Source organism: Monodon monoceros, unplaced genomic scaffold (genome assembly GCF_005190385.1).
Source record: "Monodon monoceros isolate NGI ecotype Baffin Bay Population unplaced genomic scaffold, NGI_Narwhal_1 Super_Scaffold_14, whole genome shotgun sequence".
Lineage (NCBI taxonomy): Eukaryota > Metazoa > Chordata > Mammalia > Artiodactyla > Monodontidae > Monodon > Monodon monoceros.
The window spans coordinates 63,015,201-63,030,780 of record NW_021703770.1 but is presented as its reverse complement, the minus strand read 5'-3'; the positions used below and the strand labels follow the sequence as shown (position 1 = coordinate 63,030,780).

Here is a 15,580-nt window from a genome sequence, read left to right as displayed (position 1 = left end):
CTACACTAGGTGGAGATCCAGAGCGAGCCTCACTCTGAAACCAGGTTGTAGAGAAGGGCCCCTCTACTTCTGAGCAAGGATGCAAACTCCGGACTCTATCACTTTTGTAGACGTTAAGATGGCAAGAGAAAGACAACACGGCTGTTAAACTAAGAACTGAACCAAATCACTCGCTGGTTCAGTGACGTGACTGGTAATAATTCAGATGTCTGGACAATGTAATACTCAAATCACCAATGTGAAACTGATTACCGATGGGTAATTCTGGGCACAAAATGAGCACAGGATCATTTGTAAGAAAAAGATGATGAGAGATATTGGATGGAGCTGTTTCAAAGCACTAAATAAAACTGAACAGGGCTTCCCTGGTGGCGCAGTGGTTGAGAGTCCGCCTGCCGATGCAGGGGACACGGGTTCATGCCCCGGTCCCGGAGGATCCCACATGCCGCGGAGCGGCTGAGCCCGTGAGCCGTGGCCGCTGAGCCTGCACGTCCAGAGTCTGTGCTCCGCAACGGGAGAGGCCACAACAGTGAGAGGCCCGCGTACCGCAAAAAAAAAAAAAAAAAAAAAAGAAAAACAACTGAACAGAACATCTTCCATACTCCAATAAAGATGTTAAAAAAACAATCCTCCCACTTCAAATGAGCTTGCAAAACAAAACTCCAAAGCACATGAGGTAGCCTAAAGCTACAAAAGGGCCAAGGAAAATGACCACTGAAATAAATTTGACCCAAAGAAATGAAAATATTGAGACACCATGGCAAAGTGTATTTTGGATGCTCAAAGTATAAACAAAGGATCGCCATTCATGAAGAAGGTAGAAAATCCTGCGATAAAAATAGTCAATTATGGGCTTCCCTGGTGGTGCAGTGATTGAGAGTCCGCCTGCCGATGCAGGGGACACGGGTTCGTGCCCCGGTCCGGGAAGATCCCACATGCCACGGAGCGGCTGGGCCCGTGAGCCATGGCCGCTGAGCCTGCGCGTCCGGGGCCTGTGCTCCGCAACGGGAGAGGCCACAGCAGGGAGAGGCCCGCGTACCGCAAAAAAAAAAAAGGCATTTATTTACAAATATTTATTAAGATCAAACCATGTTCTACACTCTGTTATAGGTGCTAGAGATGCAGCAATGAGCATAAGTAAATCAAATCCATATCCGCATAGAGAGTTTACATTCTTGTGGGGAGTTTTACCTTTTAGTTACAGAAATGAAATAAGAATAGGCAGAAATCTTGGAAATGAAAAAGATAGTCATTGAAATAAAATTCCCAGTAGAAAGGATAAACTCTAGATTGGCAAAGACAGGGTTTTTTCATTTGGAAAATATTATTTAGGAAATCAACAAAATTGCAGTAATGGGAAAATAAGATCTTAAAAGAAAGTGTATGTGTGTTTATGAGTGTGTGTGTGTGTGTGTGTGTGTGTGAGAGAGAGAGAGAGAGAAAATGGATGAGATTATGGGGAAAGATGATACCTGAGATTATTTTAGAATTGAAGACAAGACTCCTTAAATTGAAAGTACAATCTAAGGACCTATCTGGATAAATAAAAATAAATCATCACCTAAACACTTTGTGGTAAAACTTTAGAACATTGAGGATAAAAACAAAATCTTAACCTATCAGAAAATATAGACTAGCCCCCAAACAAAGACAACTTAATTGAGAGCAGACACCAAGAGCAGTATTGCGGGGAAAAATTCACTGTCAACCTAGATTCTAGAAATTTTATGCCAGAGTATACCACTGACAGACACTGATCAAAAATATTAATTGAATAATGAACTTGAAAAACTGAATATTCTTGAGGAAGTAAGTGTAGAAAGAAAGTCTGGATTTTAAAAAAATAAAGAGGAATAGAAACTTCTAAATGTCATCAAATTTAACTCTTGCTATAAAAAGTAGTAACAAATTTCTATGTTAAATAAAAAAGGTGAGACTTGGGAATTCCCTGGCGGTCCAGTAGTTAGGATTCCGAGCTTTCACTGCTGAGGGCGCAGGTTCAATCCCTAGTCAGGGAACTAAGATCCCACAAGCCATGAGGCACAGCCAAAAAAAAAAACATGTGACTGCACGAAAGTAAGCAATATGAGAAGGCTATAAAAGAAGAAGAAATCCAGATGGATGACAAATATGTGCAAATTGAAAATTACAACACCAAAGGTTGAAATTCTAATGCCATCAACGTGAACAAGGATATGGAACAATGATCACACCTGTTCCTTGGTGCCTCCACTTGGGCCAACTGTGTGGGTGACCTTGTAAAGCATGGAAGTGACAAATGCCAGCTTCTGGGTGGTGTTAACCCTGGGAGGGGAGAGTCTGGAACAATGGGAGTGGACAAGTGTGATACAAGGGATCACCTGTATCTATAAGGTTTCATTCCTTTAAAAGGGGAAGCAAGGGCTTCCCTGGTGGTGCAGTGGTTGAGAGTCCGCCTCCTGATGCAGGGGACGCGGGTTCGTGCCCCGATCCGGGAGGATCCCACATGCCGCGGAGCGGCTGGGCCCGTGAGCCATGGCCGCTGAGCCTGCGTGTCTGGAGCCTGTGCTCCGCAACGGGAGAGGCCACAACAGTGAGAGGCCCGCGTACCAAAAAAAAAAAAAAAAGTGGGGGGGAAGCAAAAGTGCAAAATACTAATTTGATAAAGCATGGAGGTGAGTACATCGGTTTTCATAGCATCAGCCTAAATACGTACCTGTATAATTGAAGTGAAAAGACAGAACTTTCAGGAGACCCTGAATTGTTATGCACAGCAGTAAAATTTATAAAATACCCTGTCTTCTGGTAATGAGGGCCTTTAGTTAAAACCCAACTCTATCAGGGCCTATCAGGCCATACAGAGTCTACCCCCTCTGGCTTCTCTAAGTTGCTCATTTATTCCAATAGCTTCAACCTCATTGCATGTTTCTGTACTTCTCACAATTCAAGCTCATTTCCTCTCCTCTTAACAGCAATCCTCTTAGATTGTTGTTATCTCCTTCTGAGACTGGGGAAGATCTAGAACATTTTAAGATGTATCAAATCCCTTTGATTTTCCTCTCAATCCAGTACTCTTAGTAGCTGCTGGTGCAGCCATCTGAGTGGAACTATATTTTCATGGCACGTGATGGATGTTCCACTTTGCAGTGGTACCTGTCATGGTAACCCAATTGTCATGAGCCGGGCACTGCCTGGGTTTGCTGTAGTCCCCAGGCTCCTGTCAGCATTATATGCTCAGGAGCGGTAGGTAGCTCTGGGATCCAGGCTGAGGGAATAATTCATCCCTGCTGTGGACTCTTCTTCGCCACATCTTTCTACCAAGCACAGTTGAGGAAAGGCATAGGGACATCTGATCAAGGTATCTCTGTGGATTCCAGGTTTGAGGCACCACCTCTGTTTCAAGATGCTACATGGAAATCTCCTAGGAGTTCAAAACGCTTTGGATGCTGAACTGTTGTCAAATTTCTGTTGTAGTTTGAATTTGTGTTTGAGAGATGAACAGACATTCTCGGTGAGAATGTACATAATTTACATTTTGGAAGTTAGAAGAAGTTAAAGCTTTCCTAATTTAAAGTGTGAATTTTGATTAATCCATGCTACTTTAGCTTAAAAAGACAAAAAAACAAGCTGCACTACTGCTTGCTACTTCTAGTAATTGGAATAGCAGTGGTGTGTGTGTGTGTGTGTGTGTGTGTGTGTGTGTCTCTAGTGGGACTCAAAATACCAGTGTTGGGCATGAAGTTCTCCCTCACTGATTTACTGATTATGCCCATTGCTACTCATGCATTGGTTAATGATCCACCAGTAGTTTGAGGTCCTAAAAGGTGCTCTGAAACACCAGTCTAATGAGTTTTATTTCAATATCTAGTCTGACAATCATTCTAATATTATTTTGGTATATCAGTGTTAAGTGTTGACAGCTTTTAAATAATTTCACTTCATTAAAAACATAATCGCTTAAATATAACTTAAATGTCCTGTCTTCGTGGGTCATTCTCTTACAATTTCTGTTTAGTATTGAGCCAATAGCTAAACGAACTCAGCAGTAATTCTTTGGAAATCACATCTAATTATTACAGGCCACTAGGGTTCCACTTAGTGTATTAAAATAGTTGTTGGCGTATTGCATCCTGGTGACAAAAAAGAGCCAGTGTATCTTCAAAGAGGGTTTTACTTCCAATCTGAGCATAGTTTAGTGGCTGAAAGAATCCAACTAAGCAGTCTGTTTAAAATTTGTGTTTTGAGTATTATTTTTGGCATCGGACATTTGCACAGTAAGTGAAAACTGGATGTTTTTAGAAAATACCTTTTTTTCAACTTTTATAATAATATTAATTACTGTAACTACCAACGAGCACTTATTCTGTACTATCCTAAGCATTTTATTAGCGCCGACTTCATCTTCTTGGTCACCTTGTGAAGTAGAAACTAATGTGATCCCCAAATTACAAAGGAGGAAATTGAGACACACACTAAGTAATCCCTCTAAAGCCATACGATAAGTAATGGAGCTGATGGTAGGTTCAATCATTTTTTTCTGAGTGGAAGACTGTTCTTTGCAGTCCCACTCATTTGTCTATTCATTTGTCTTTAAAAGGAAGTCAGTGCTGGGCTTCCCTGGTGGCGCAGTGGTTGAGAGTCCGCCTGCCGATGCAGGGGACACGGGTTGGGGACACGGGTTCGTGCCCCGGTCCGGGAGGATCACACATGCCGCGGAGCGGCTGGGCCCGTGAGCCATGGCCGCTGAACCTGCACATCCGGAGCCTGTGCTCTGCAACGGGAGAGGCCACAACAGTGAGAGGCCCGCGTACAGCAAAAAAAAAAAAAAAAAAAAGGAAGTCAGTGAAACTTGGATGTCTTCATGCTTTTTAATTTTACTAACAATAAATGATCATTTATTCTTTGTATTCTTACAGGGCACTCTACTTGGACAAGTCAAATTCACCACCAAACTCCACATCCAAAGCCGCTTATGTAGATAAGGTAAAAACAGAAGATTGCATTGACTGTTGCTTTGCCATTCACCTCCCTTATTTAATTTTGCTGGTGTTCTGGAGCACTGTGTAATTTATAAACATCGTGGTCTCTGATCCTGTTATCTCCGTAATGAAATATTTTAGACTGTTCACTATAAGTTATAAAGTGTGAATTACATCCCATCTAACAGGATTTCTTTCTACTAAACATGTTGAACCTTACGGGCATCTTTTTTTTCTGCAGCTCATGAGGCCTCTCAACGTTTTGGATGAACTGTATCGACTGGTAGCCTCGTTTATCAGATCCAAGCGCACAGCTGCCTGTGCGAACACGGCTTGCAGCGCCTCCGGTGTCGGGCTGCTGTCGGTGTCCTCGGAGCTGTGCAGTAGGCTGGGGGCCTGCCACGTCATCATGTGCAACAGCGGCGTGCATCGGTACGTGACTTCCCGCCTTACCTGCGTCTTTTTTTTTTTTTTTTTCAGTACGCGGGCCTCTCACTGTTGTGGCCCCTCCCGCCGCGGAGCACAGGCCCCAGATGCGCAGGCCCAGCGGCCACGGCCCACGGGCCCAGCCGCTCCGCAGCACGCGGGACCCTCCCGGACCGGGGCACGAACCCGCGCCCCCCTGCATCAGCAGGCGGACTCCCAACCACTGCGCCACCAGGGAAGCCCTTGCCTGCATCTTTGCCTGCATCTTTGCTATACCTTATTACATTCGGAGGTTCTTGTTTATTACATTTAGCTCCATGAAATTATAGCTGGAAACATTGAAAGGGCTCAGATATATTTGGAATAAGACTTTAGAAATCAGATAATTCTTGCACAGTAATTTCTGGCTTTGGTTCTTCTATTTTCAGTGACTGTTTATTCATACAAATGAATGCAGTCCCACATTTATATCACTGTGGCCTAGAATCTTATCACCCTTGTACTTATATTAAGATTTATGTTTTAGGTACAAAATTTTGCATCTGTTTTATTCACTCTAGGAACTTAACTTGGTAGGGGCTGGTGACTAGCAAAACAAAACTTTTTCTTCAGTGGTTTGGATCCCTGTTACCCAGCTGTGGTGAGCTAGATGCTGCCTTGGAGTTACTACTGTCTTCCTGCTCCTGGAAAAATCATACTCCAGGAGCCCACACAATATGCTCTTCCTGAAAATGTAAGGAGAAGTCTTAGATAGGTCCTCTTCAGCTGGTCTGTCTTAAGCAGTAGTGCTGTGTCTGGGAAAGCTGTGGTAGGTGCATAAATTCCTAGAGCTACATCAGACGCAAATGTGAGGGGAGAACCCCGAGTCAGGTCCTTCTTCATCATCACTTGTTCCTCTTCTATCACCTCTCCGTTTTCACAGCGAAAGGAAACCATGTAGGTGGAAACAAGAGGGCAGCATTTAGTCCTCATTGTAGCAGAGAATCTGCTGTCACCACTCATAGTCTCTTCTGAGTATGAGGCCAGTTAGATTTTGAGTGGATGGTGGTTATTGTTTATTCAAATTTACTTGCTAATTAACCCATGCAAAGGACTGCAGTTGGTGCTATTGGCTGGGTAACGTCATAAATGGGTGATATTCATGTTAGAGACATAAAACATGAACAACAAACAACAAAAATCATAGTAAATAATCGTATGACAAAATAAGATGACAAAAACATAATGAAAAGTAACAAAAATAACAGATTACCTAGACTACGAAGAAAAATAAATGATCTAGGAAAGTTACAGCTAAAAAATAAGATTCGGAAGGAACATAGATCTTTGAGATGGTTAGAACTTGCCGTGGAGAAGGTAGCGTTTGAAATGGATTTTGATGGGTCAGGGTTTTAAAGAGGTAGAAAGAGGGAGAAAGTTCAAATCAGCAGGTTCTCATCTGTGACATTCCATTCGACTTGATGTGCCTGAATTCTAGTTTACGAGTCCTACGCAGCATGTCCTTGCTTATGAAGTGTGACAAGACCTTATTTCACTACAAGGAGAATTAAAGTTTTGTGGGTGATACAATATACAGAGTTTTCTGCTTTATTTTAATGGCTGTGTACTTTGTGCTCTATTGCAAGCTTACTAAGAGCTTAATTGAAATATCATCTGTAACTAAATGAGTAAAATATTATTTCATCATTTTTTTTACTAGCAGAGAAATGCTCTCTCCCTCTGATCAGTCATATTCATTCATTCTGTTCCCATTCATTCATTCATTCGTTTATTATTCAGTCACTCAGTGAATATGCGTTGAGCACTGTTTATGTGCCAGCACTGTTCTAGTTGCTAGGATAAAGCACTGAAAAAAAACCCTCCCTTCTCTCATATAATGTAAACCATGTTGGGGTGAAACAGATGATCAAGTAAACAAATAAATGAGTAATACAGTAGGTGGAATAAATACAGAAAAGAACAGAAGTCAGAGAGGTAAAAACGGACAAGATGGGATGAAGGGTGGGCACCTTCCATGGAGGAAATTTCATTAGAGACCTGTGTGAAATGAAGGAGTGAGTTATGCATATATCTCAGAGAAAGAGCGTTCCATCTAGGGAGCAGAGTACAAATGTGGGAGGCCGAGTGGGGACCGGCATGATGTGCTCAAGGACCAGCACAGCAGCCACTGTGGCCTCGGCAAAGTGTCATCCCCTTGATTAATGTTCTTATCCTACTCTGGTGCAAGATCATAGTTATCTGAGGACTGTGACAACCAAGGGACACTCCAGGCTTCAAACTACAAGCATACGCTCTTATCTCCACATGAATTTACTGGAAGTTAATGCAGTTAAATTTGCCATTTAATGGAATTCCCTGGCAGTCCAGTAGTACTCTGTGCTTCCAGTGCAGGGAGCCTGGGTTCGATCCCTGGTCGGGGAACTAAGATCTCGAAAGCCACACAGTGAGACCAAAAAAAAAAAAATTCTTTTTTAATTGCCATTTAATCCTAGAACCGTGACCAACTTGTCCAAATTATTCTCTGAGGTACCCCATGAACAATTTTAGAATTTAACTACTGATGGGTAGGAGAAACAGATCGATGTTCCACAACCATTTTATAATTGCTGTATTCATTGATTGGTGTGTTGGAATCACAAATAACATTGAAATTTCAAAGTATTTTGACTTTTTCCATTTCTACTGTTCAAAATAAATATGGCTTTAGTTAGTTCATTTCAGAGACATTTACTGAGGTGTAGGCACAAACTCCCCATGACAGATGCCGAAATTAAGGTTAAAACTATTTGAAAATAGTACGGTTTTATTTTTCTATTATGCAGAATAAAATAGGAGTTTAACATTATCTTTAGTCTTTCAGGGAAGGCTATACTTAGATTTTTCATGGTGATAAAATGTGTGCTAATTTATATTGGAATCAGAAATCTCACATAAGACCGTTCCTAAAACAATTCTTTAGTAATTATCATTCAGACAGCTAGAAAGGAACCCGAGTAGATCCACATTTACACTAAACACTGAACGTGGAGGTTTACCCTCAGGTTCTGGCAAAGGGGAGAAGTTGATAATATGAATCAGAATTAATACTACACACACTCTTTTACCATTTGCTTCTGAAATTAAGATGAGAAATGGTTAACAATATGGTATCCACATTAGATAATCAGCTTCCTGCCTTTTCTGATTGTATTCACCAAAAAAGGGAATCTAACATTTTTTCAAGTATAGAGTTCTATGGCTTATGTTTGACATTAAAGAGAAGAATGTGATTTTTCAGAATGAAAAGGCAGATTTAATTAGCATTAATGTTTAGACGTTTTAATGCCAACCTGAATTAGATGGCAGGGTGGCATACAATAGTGAATGCAAGATTAGGAGGAATAGGATTCAGGATGAATTATTAAAATCTTTTCAGAGCGTTTAGCCCAGCTTTGTGTATTAAATTCTCTTTCCTGGGGCAGTGTTTTATGTGCATTACAATTCTGCTGATGAACTTTCCTGCACACACTTTCCTCAGTCACTTACTTACATTAAATATCTCCATTGCTATTAAATAGTGAAAGAAGATTGTCTTTTTTTAAGTTCAGGATTTTTGCCTTTTAAACAGTATACATGATATTAAAAGGTAGTTTCATAAATGGAAATTTTCCAAAATTTCCTGTCCTGACCTGCCTTCTTTCATTTTCATTTTGAATCATCTCTTGCACCTTCTATCAAACAACATACATCTGATCATAGTTTTATTAGTATAGTTTAATAATCTGCTTTACGCTCATAGTATCTATTTACCTATCTACCTGTCTATCATCTATCTAAAACGTCCGCACAGACTTTCCCGTGATCACTTTTATTTGCTACATAATATTCTAGCCACTTGATACACCGCAGTTTACTAAACTATTAATTTAGTGGTTTATCTTCTTTCTCTACTGCCCTTAATGCAGAGAGACATCTTTATGTAGCTGTTCAGATTTCAATTTTATTTTCCACTAAGCTAAAAGTAAACAAAAATATCCTCCAGATACAATGAGTGTGTCAAAGAGCTTAAACCCCTTTGGTTAATATATTATTATTTAAGTTCCCAAAAGGATTGTCCTTGTAAAAACCCAACAGAAGGTTACATAGTTGTTTGCCATCTTTACCTTGTCTTCAGAGGGTGTTAGAACCCATTTACCTATTGTGCTTCTCTACTGGGTGTACAACGATATTGTATTTCCTCAGTGCTTTAATTTATACTTCTTTGATTAGCAAATACAAACATTTGAATATCTTTTGAATTTTCTTTCCCACAAAGAGTCATGCTTTATATTGTCCATATATCTGCCTTTTAGGCAAAATTATTTTTTGCCAGTTTGAAAGCTTGTAAAGTATTGAATCAGCACTGTGGCTTTTAACGTTCTCTTTTGTTCCATGCAGTTATTTGCTGCAGACCCACAAGCATGCTACATGGGTTCTAAATTTCCCTTTTATTTCCTACTGCAGCATCCTTCCACTCACTGCGGTATTTCATTTTGTTTTGCTTCTTTATTCCCATCCCTGCCTAATAGCCAACTGTTTTCCTTTAACTGTTATGAATCAGCATACCGCAAATGTTGTAAAGCCTAAGCATGAGTCCTATCACATCCGAAAACAGAGACGCCATATTCCTCGCACTACATTTGCTTCTGCTTCCTTCACCAGTGGAAACAGTAGGTGGACATTTCCAGAGGCTACCTGAAAGGTTATGTCAAGAAAATTTCTAGTGAGGGCAAGGAATCTGGAATCACAGTGTTTCCCTTTAAGGACCTGTTCCAGGGACTTTTTGTACACGTACTCTTTGTACCTGTTAATAATGGATTTTCAGCAGTGTCGGAGTCCTGGGATGGTCCTGCAGGAAGGTGGGGTGATTTGAACACAGGCCTCATGTCTGACTCACCTGTGACGTCTTAGTACCAAAACCTTGGAGATCTGTACACATAAATTCCCTTTTATCTTTATGTTTTGTTGTGAGGATGAATCTCTTCCAGGAAACAAGGCCCTGCCTTAGCTAACATACTTGGTGTTCAGTCATCAGTGAGGGATGTGAACAGCAGCGTCAGGAGGGGCTCACTGTGTCAGGGGTTCACCAGCACCTGTAACAGCAGCATCGTAATCATGTTGTTTTGAACCCCACACAGGTGTGAGGAGGAAACAGTCTGTGGCAAGGTCAGCCTGTTCTCATTATTAAAAAGCATAATGATGATGAGCATCAAGTTGGCTGCCATCTATGTATTCCAGCGTTAGACTGCTTTTCCTTTTATACATTGTGGAAACTCACTTTAACATATATAAAATTTTAGGAACTAATAAACTATATAATATGAAGTTTCCAGCTTAAAAGGGTATATTTCCAAAATGCATTTCTTAGTTGGTTATTTAGAAATTGAGACATTTTTTCACATTGGACAGGACTGCAGAGGGTGGTTGAATTCTTAGAATCATCCCTCTTCCAGCAGAAACTTACAAAACCTATCATGTGACCATAGTATAGGACCCAAAGTATGATTATAAGCGTTTGTTAGAAAACTGAGATCCAGGAGTTAAAATATAAAAACAGCTAAAGGGAAATATGTATTACCAATTTGGTTAATGAAACAGTTTTCATTTCAGATGAAGCAGTGTAGTGATTCTTGGTTCATATAAGCAATTAAAAAAAACATTTTTTAGGTAACTATCAATTAACAATTTTAAAAACCACTTTTGTTTGACATTTAAGGACTCTTTCTTAGCAATATTTTATTCTGTCATCACCATGGACAAATTGACAAATAGGCCCAGATTAAGGAAATGCAGGATCTTATAAAAGTAGAGCACTCAAGGTAACCTGGCTTAGGTGATGAGAGTCCTAACAGGGCAGATGGTGAAGCTGCATCTTTCTCCACTGTGCAGCCAAGAACACATCAAGTAAGAGGAGTGGATTTACTCCGGGGATTTCCATATGTAGGTTAGACTCTAGGTATGGGAGGGCAAAAATAAATTACTGCAATAAGCAAATGTAGGTTTGAAATGTATCCATTTATTTTTCTGTCCAAAAATGACTTGGAAGATTAGCAGCAAGATTAGTGGAAATCTTGAATTTTAAATCTCCAGAAAGATGGCTAAATAGAACAAAAGAAACTGCTAACTCATGATGCCAGGATCCTGTACATTTGTAATAAGCAGTCCTAAAATTATGCTTGTATAGTCAGGAATCTGAAACACATTAGTCTAAAACACTTCTTTTATATAAAGGTAGTAGTAGCAATGACAGAGGTGGTGTTTAAAATTGTTATTCGATATGGCCGCAGTTTTGATTATTTTTCTTTAACAGTTATAATTTGATTATGATCAATGCAACCATTCTCATTTGTTTGATATCTAATAAAATCATTAATGAATGAAAACCAAAAAAACCTCAAAAATGAAAATATAAAATTGTGTACTAATCTTTAGAAGAGAAAAAATAAGATGCTATAATAATGGGGCTCTGGGAGAAAGACAGAATATATCCTACTCATCTATAAGCATAAATCCTAATGACTCTGCCAGACTCAAAGAAGAGAGAATAGAATTGTGGTTACCAGGGGCTGGGAGAAGGGGAAAACTGGGAGACAACTGGTCAAAGGGTACAAAGTTTCAGTTATGCAAGGTGAATAATTCCGGAGATGTCACATAACAACAATGCAACTATACTTAATAATGCTGTATTATATACTTGACATTTGCTAGGAGGGTGAATCTTTTTTTTTTTTTTGCGGTACGCGGGCCTCTCACTGCTGTGGCCTCTCCCGTTGCGGAGCACAGGCTCCAGACGCGCAGGCCCAGCGGCCATGGCTCACGGGCCCAGCCGCTCCGCGGCACGCGGGATCTTCCCGGACCGGGGCACGAACCCGCGTCCCCTGCATCGGCAGGCGGACTCCCAACTACTTTGCCACCAGGGAAGCCCTGGGAGGGTGGATCTTAAGTGTTTTCACCACCAAAAATGAAAAGAAAAACACAATGGTAACTATGTGAGGTGATGGATATGTTAATTAGCTTGATTGTGATGAAAATTTCACAATGTATATGTATATCACATCAACAGGTTGTATACTTTAAATTTATACCATATTTAATTGTCAGTTATACCTCAGTAAAGCTGGGGGGAAAAAAGAAAAGTAAACGCAGATTTTCAAATTATACTGAGTTGTAAAGTAGGCAAATAAAACTCCACGATTTATGTTAATTTAAACAAACAGATAAATAAGTTTATTCTCTTAAAATTATGGGAAGAAATCAAATATTTCAAATATAAGTTTTATTCTTTTACCTTGTTTCATTATCTTTTATAAAAGTTCTTTACCCTGAAGAGGTAGATGGCCAGATTTACATATATATTTGTTTCCTTCCTTAGATTTTTCTTTGCAATTGATATGAATCTTGATAAACTAGTGCATTAAATTATTCTATTTTAAAATGTTCGTTGTTTTCATTAGTTTACTATGAAAGAAGAATAACACAGTAATAATGAGAGTCACTTCTTATTGCAATGATTTCTAGTTCTCCCAGCCAGTAATCATGGGCCAGACATGCTTTAATTTAAGTACATATAAAGCCAGAGCTTATACATTATTACCTCCTATCATTAAGATTGGAAAATTCTAGGCACATTAAACATACCTTGATAAAATAATCTAAATACGTAATTTGGAGTGATATTTCATCTGTTTTTGCAAAACTCAATTTTATTATTATATTAGTAAAATTTAAGTATTTACATTTTTAAAATGTAGCTATTTAAAAGTGATAAATGTATTGATAGAATTGACTTTAAAAAGCGTTAAATAGGGCATGATTCTTCAAATTTTCTTTTAAAGAAACTTAAGTTATTTTTCCTAAACCTGCAAAATGATATTTAAAGCAAAGTAAAATTCCAGTCATTCTCTAGGATCTCTTCCTGAGGGCTTCAATGCTAGTGGGTTTATAAGTGCTGTAATAAATGACATGAGCCAAATTTTCTGTCCTCCTTAGGGAGGGAAGAAATATGGGTATCTCACCAATATAACTGGTTCGTTTGCCAGCACTTTCTGAACTGCCTCTTTTTCTCTGTGACCTAGAGCAGGAGAGCAGGTGGTGTGGAGGAAGTTGAAGGGAGGAAGCAGCAATTTCTGCCTCTAAGATGTTAATTTTAAATTGGCAATAGGTCATCTAACATCCTGGGGAGGAATACTGAGGAGTGAGATTTAAATCCTGTTAAGCAGGAAGGATGGAATGTAACACCTGTTATAGGTTTTAAAGCATGAATAGCGTTTACCAGGTGACGGAAATGGAGAAGGACGTTCCGTGTAAAGGAATAGTATGAAAATACAATATCGAGGTGTGAAATAGCGTACGACGGGGCTGGAGGTCACAAGAAAGAGCTGGCTGTTTCTGGGCGGTGAAATGAGAAGGAAGCAGTGAGAAGAAAGGAGCAAGAAAGACAGGAATTGGAGCATGGACGGCCCTGCCTGCTGGGTTAAGGGTTTGGGACTCCCTCCTAGAGGCCCTGGGAAGCCAATGAAAGGTTTTCAGCAAAAGAATAACATGATTAGATGTTTTAAAAAATATTTTAAAAATAAAGATCAGTACCATGGTCTATGATGGGACAAGGATGGAGGCAGGGAGACAGCTAGGATTTTACAGGAGCACAGTGACATGATGAGATACAAAACTAAGGTATTGGCACAGAGGTTAGAAGGGAAAAGACAGATGTGAAAGGTATGAAAAGGCAGTAAACAGAACTAGATGAACTGGTGAGGAACAGAGAACAGGGGAGAGGGAGAGTTTCTGATGATTCCAGCTGGGAAAGATTGGGGGAGGGAAGATGCCACAGTGGAGGGGGGAATATGCATTTGTCTTTGAGGGGACTGGGGAGAGGGATGTTGAATTAATCTGTTACATGTTCAGTTTTAGATGCTCACAACGTACCTATATGGGATGTACTTTGATGGATTCATAGTCAGCAAGGACTAGAAGTATATATGAGTACAAATGGTTATAATAACAATAAATAATAACATATATATGTAATCTCAAGGGGTAATGGAAAAACACTGCTAGGAATTTTCTGGGAACAAACCAGGTGTTAGGAGCAGGGAAAAGGTATTCCAGGAAAAGGCACAGAAGTGTAAGCAAAGAATAATTGGCTGCCCATTGTGGAAGGTGAGAAAAAATCACCAGGGAGTGTAGAGAGAGTATTAATATTCCCTGGTTCTCCGCTGCCCTGTCCTCTGTGCACCCGTGGAGCCTCAGAATAAAACACTGTAGGATCCACGAGAAAGGAGTGAAAAATATTCAAACAAATCTATTTAGTATCTTGGATAAACAGGTCAAAGAGAAACAATTATGGTACAATGTCAAAGTATGGGGGAAACAGATGAAAATCGCATACTGGACACCCCTTAAGTATTGGTGTCATCAAAGAACCTACAAGGAGTAAGGACAGAAGTCAGAGAGCCAAGAGAAAAGATGAACTAGGGAGGGAGTGTTGAGGAACTTCGAGTAGCTGGGATAGGTACCCGACCTATTCAGTTAAATTCCAAAAACATGAAACAGAAATAAAACCAATTGGTGAAAGAGTCCAGGCGGAAGAATTTAAAATGCAGAGGAGCAGATTCAAACCTGGTGACAGTGGTAGAGTCCTACCTTACACACAGATGTTTCATATTCATACACATTTTCAGCCGAGCAAATACCTCCTCTAGCCCCTAAGTGCTCAATTACCCATCCCCAAAGGTCTTCAGTTACCTCTGTGCACACCTCAGCAATGAAACGTGTCAAAGAAAAACACACCCTAATGTGCTTGAAGAGAAAGGAAGGAGGGATGTGGAATGTTTTTGAAGCCTAGGTTTAAAGCTAGACACTGAGAACTTTCCAAGAATGTGTTGAAAGTTGCAGTAGAAAGTCCTGTTATCTTTAATGGGAATTTCATGGCTAATTCCCTGTGCAATGCTGAAAATGTGCCCCTTAAATGTGATTTATTTTTTGCCTTAAGATATATGGAGTGAACCGCGTATTCAATTTGACTCTGCTGCTGCTGCCAGGATCTCTCTCCAGCTGTTGCCCATTGCTTTTCCGTTGTGTTCAGTTGTTTTCCATGGTGCCCATCTCTGCTTGCCATCTCTTTGCTTTTTTTTTTTCAAATACTCATTAACCCCTTGTCTTTCAGCTCCAGACTATGA

At 40.0% G+C, this 15,580-nt stretch overlaps 1 protein-coding gene across 1 annotated transcript in view; it reads left to right on the top strand.

The window, feature by feature from the left end:
* Positions 1–15,580, top strand: part of PREX2 (phosphatidylinositol-3,4,5-trisphosphate dependent Rac exchange factor 2) — a 284,317-nt gene that overhangs the window by 238,119 nt on the left and 30,618 nt on the right. The window contains exons 36-37 of the mRNA XM_029223229.1: positions 4,896–4,962; positions 5,200–5,390. Coding sequence (XP_029079062.1) covers positions 4,896–4,962; positions 5,200–5,390 — 258 coding nt within the window. The remainder of the gene's footprint in view (positions 1–4,895; positions 4,963–5,199; positions 5,391–15,580) is intronic.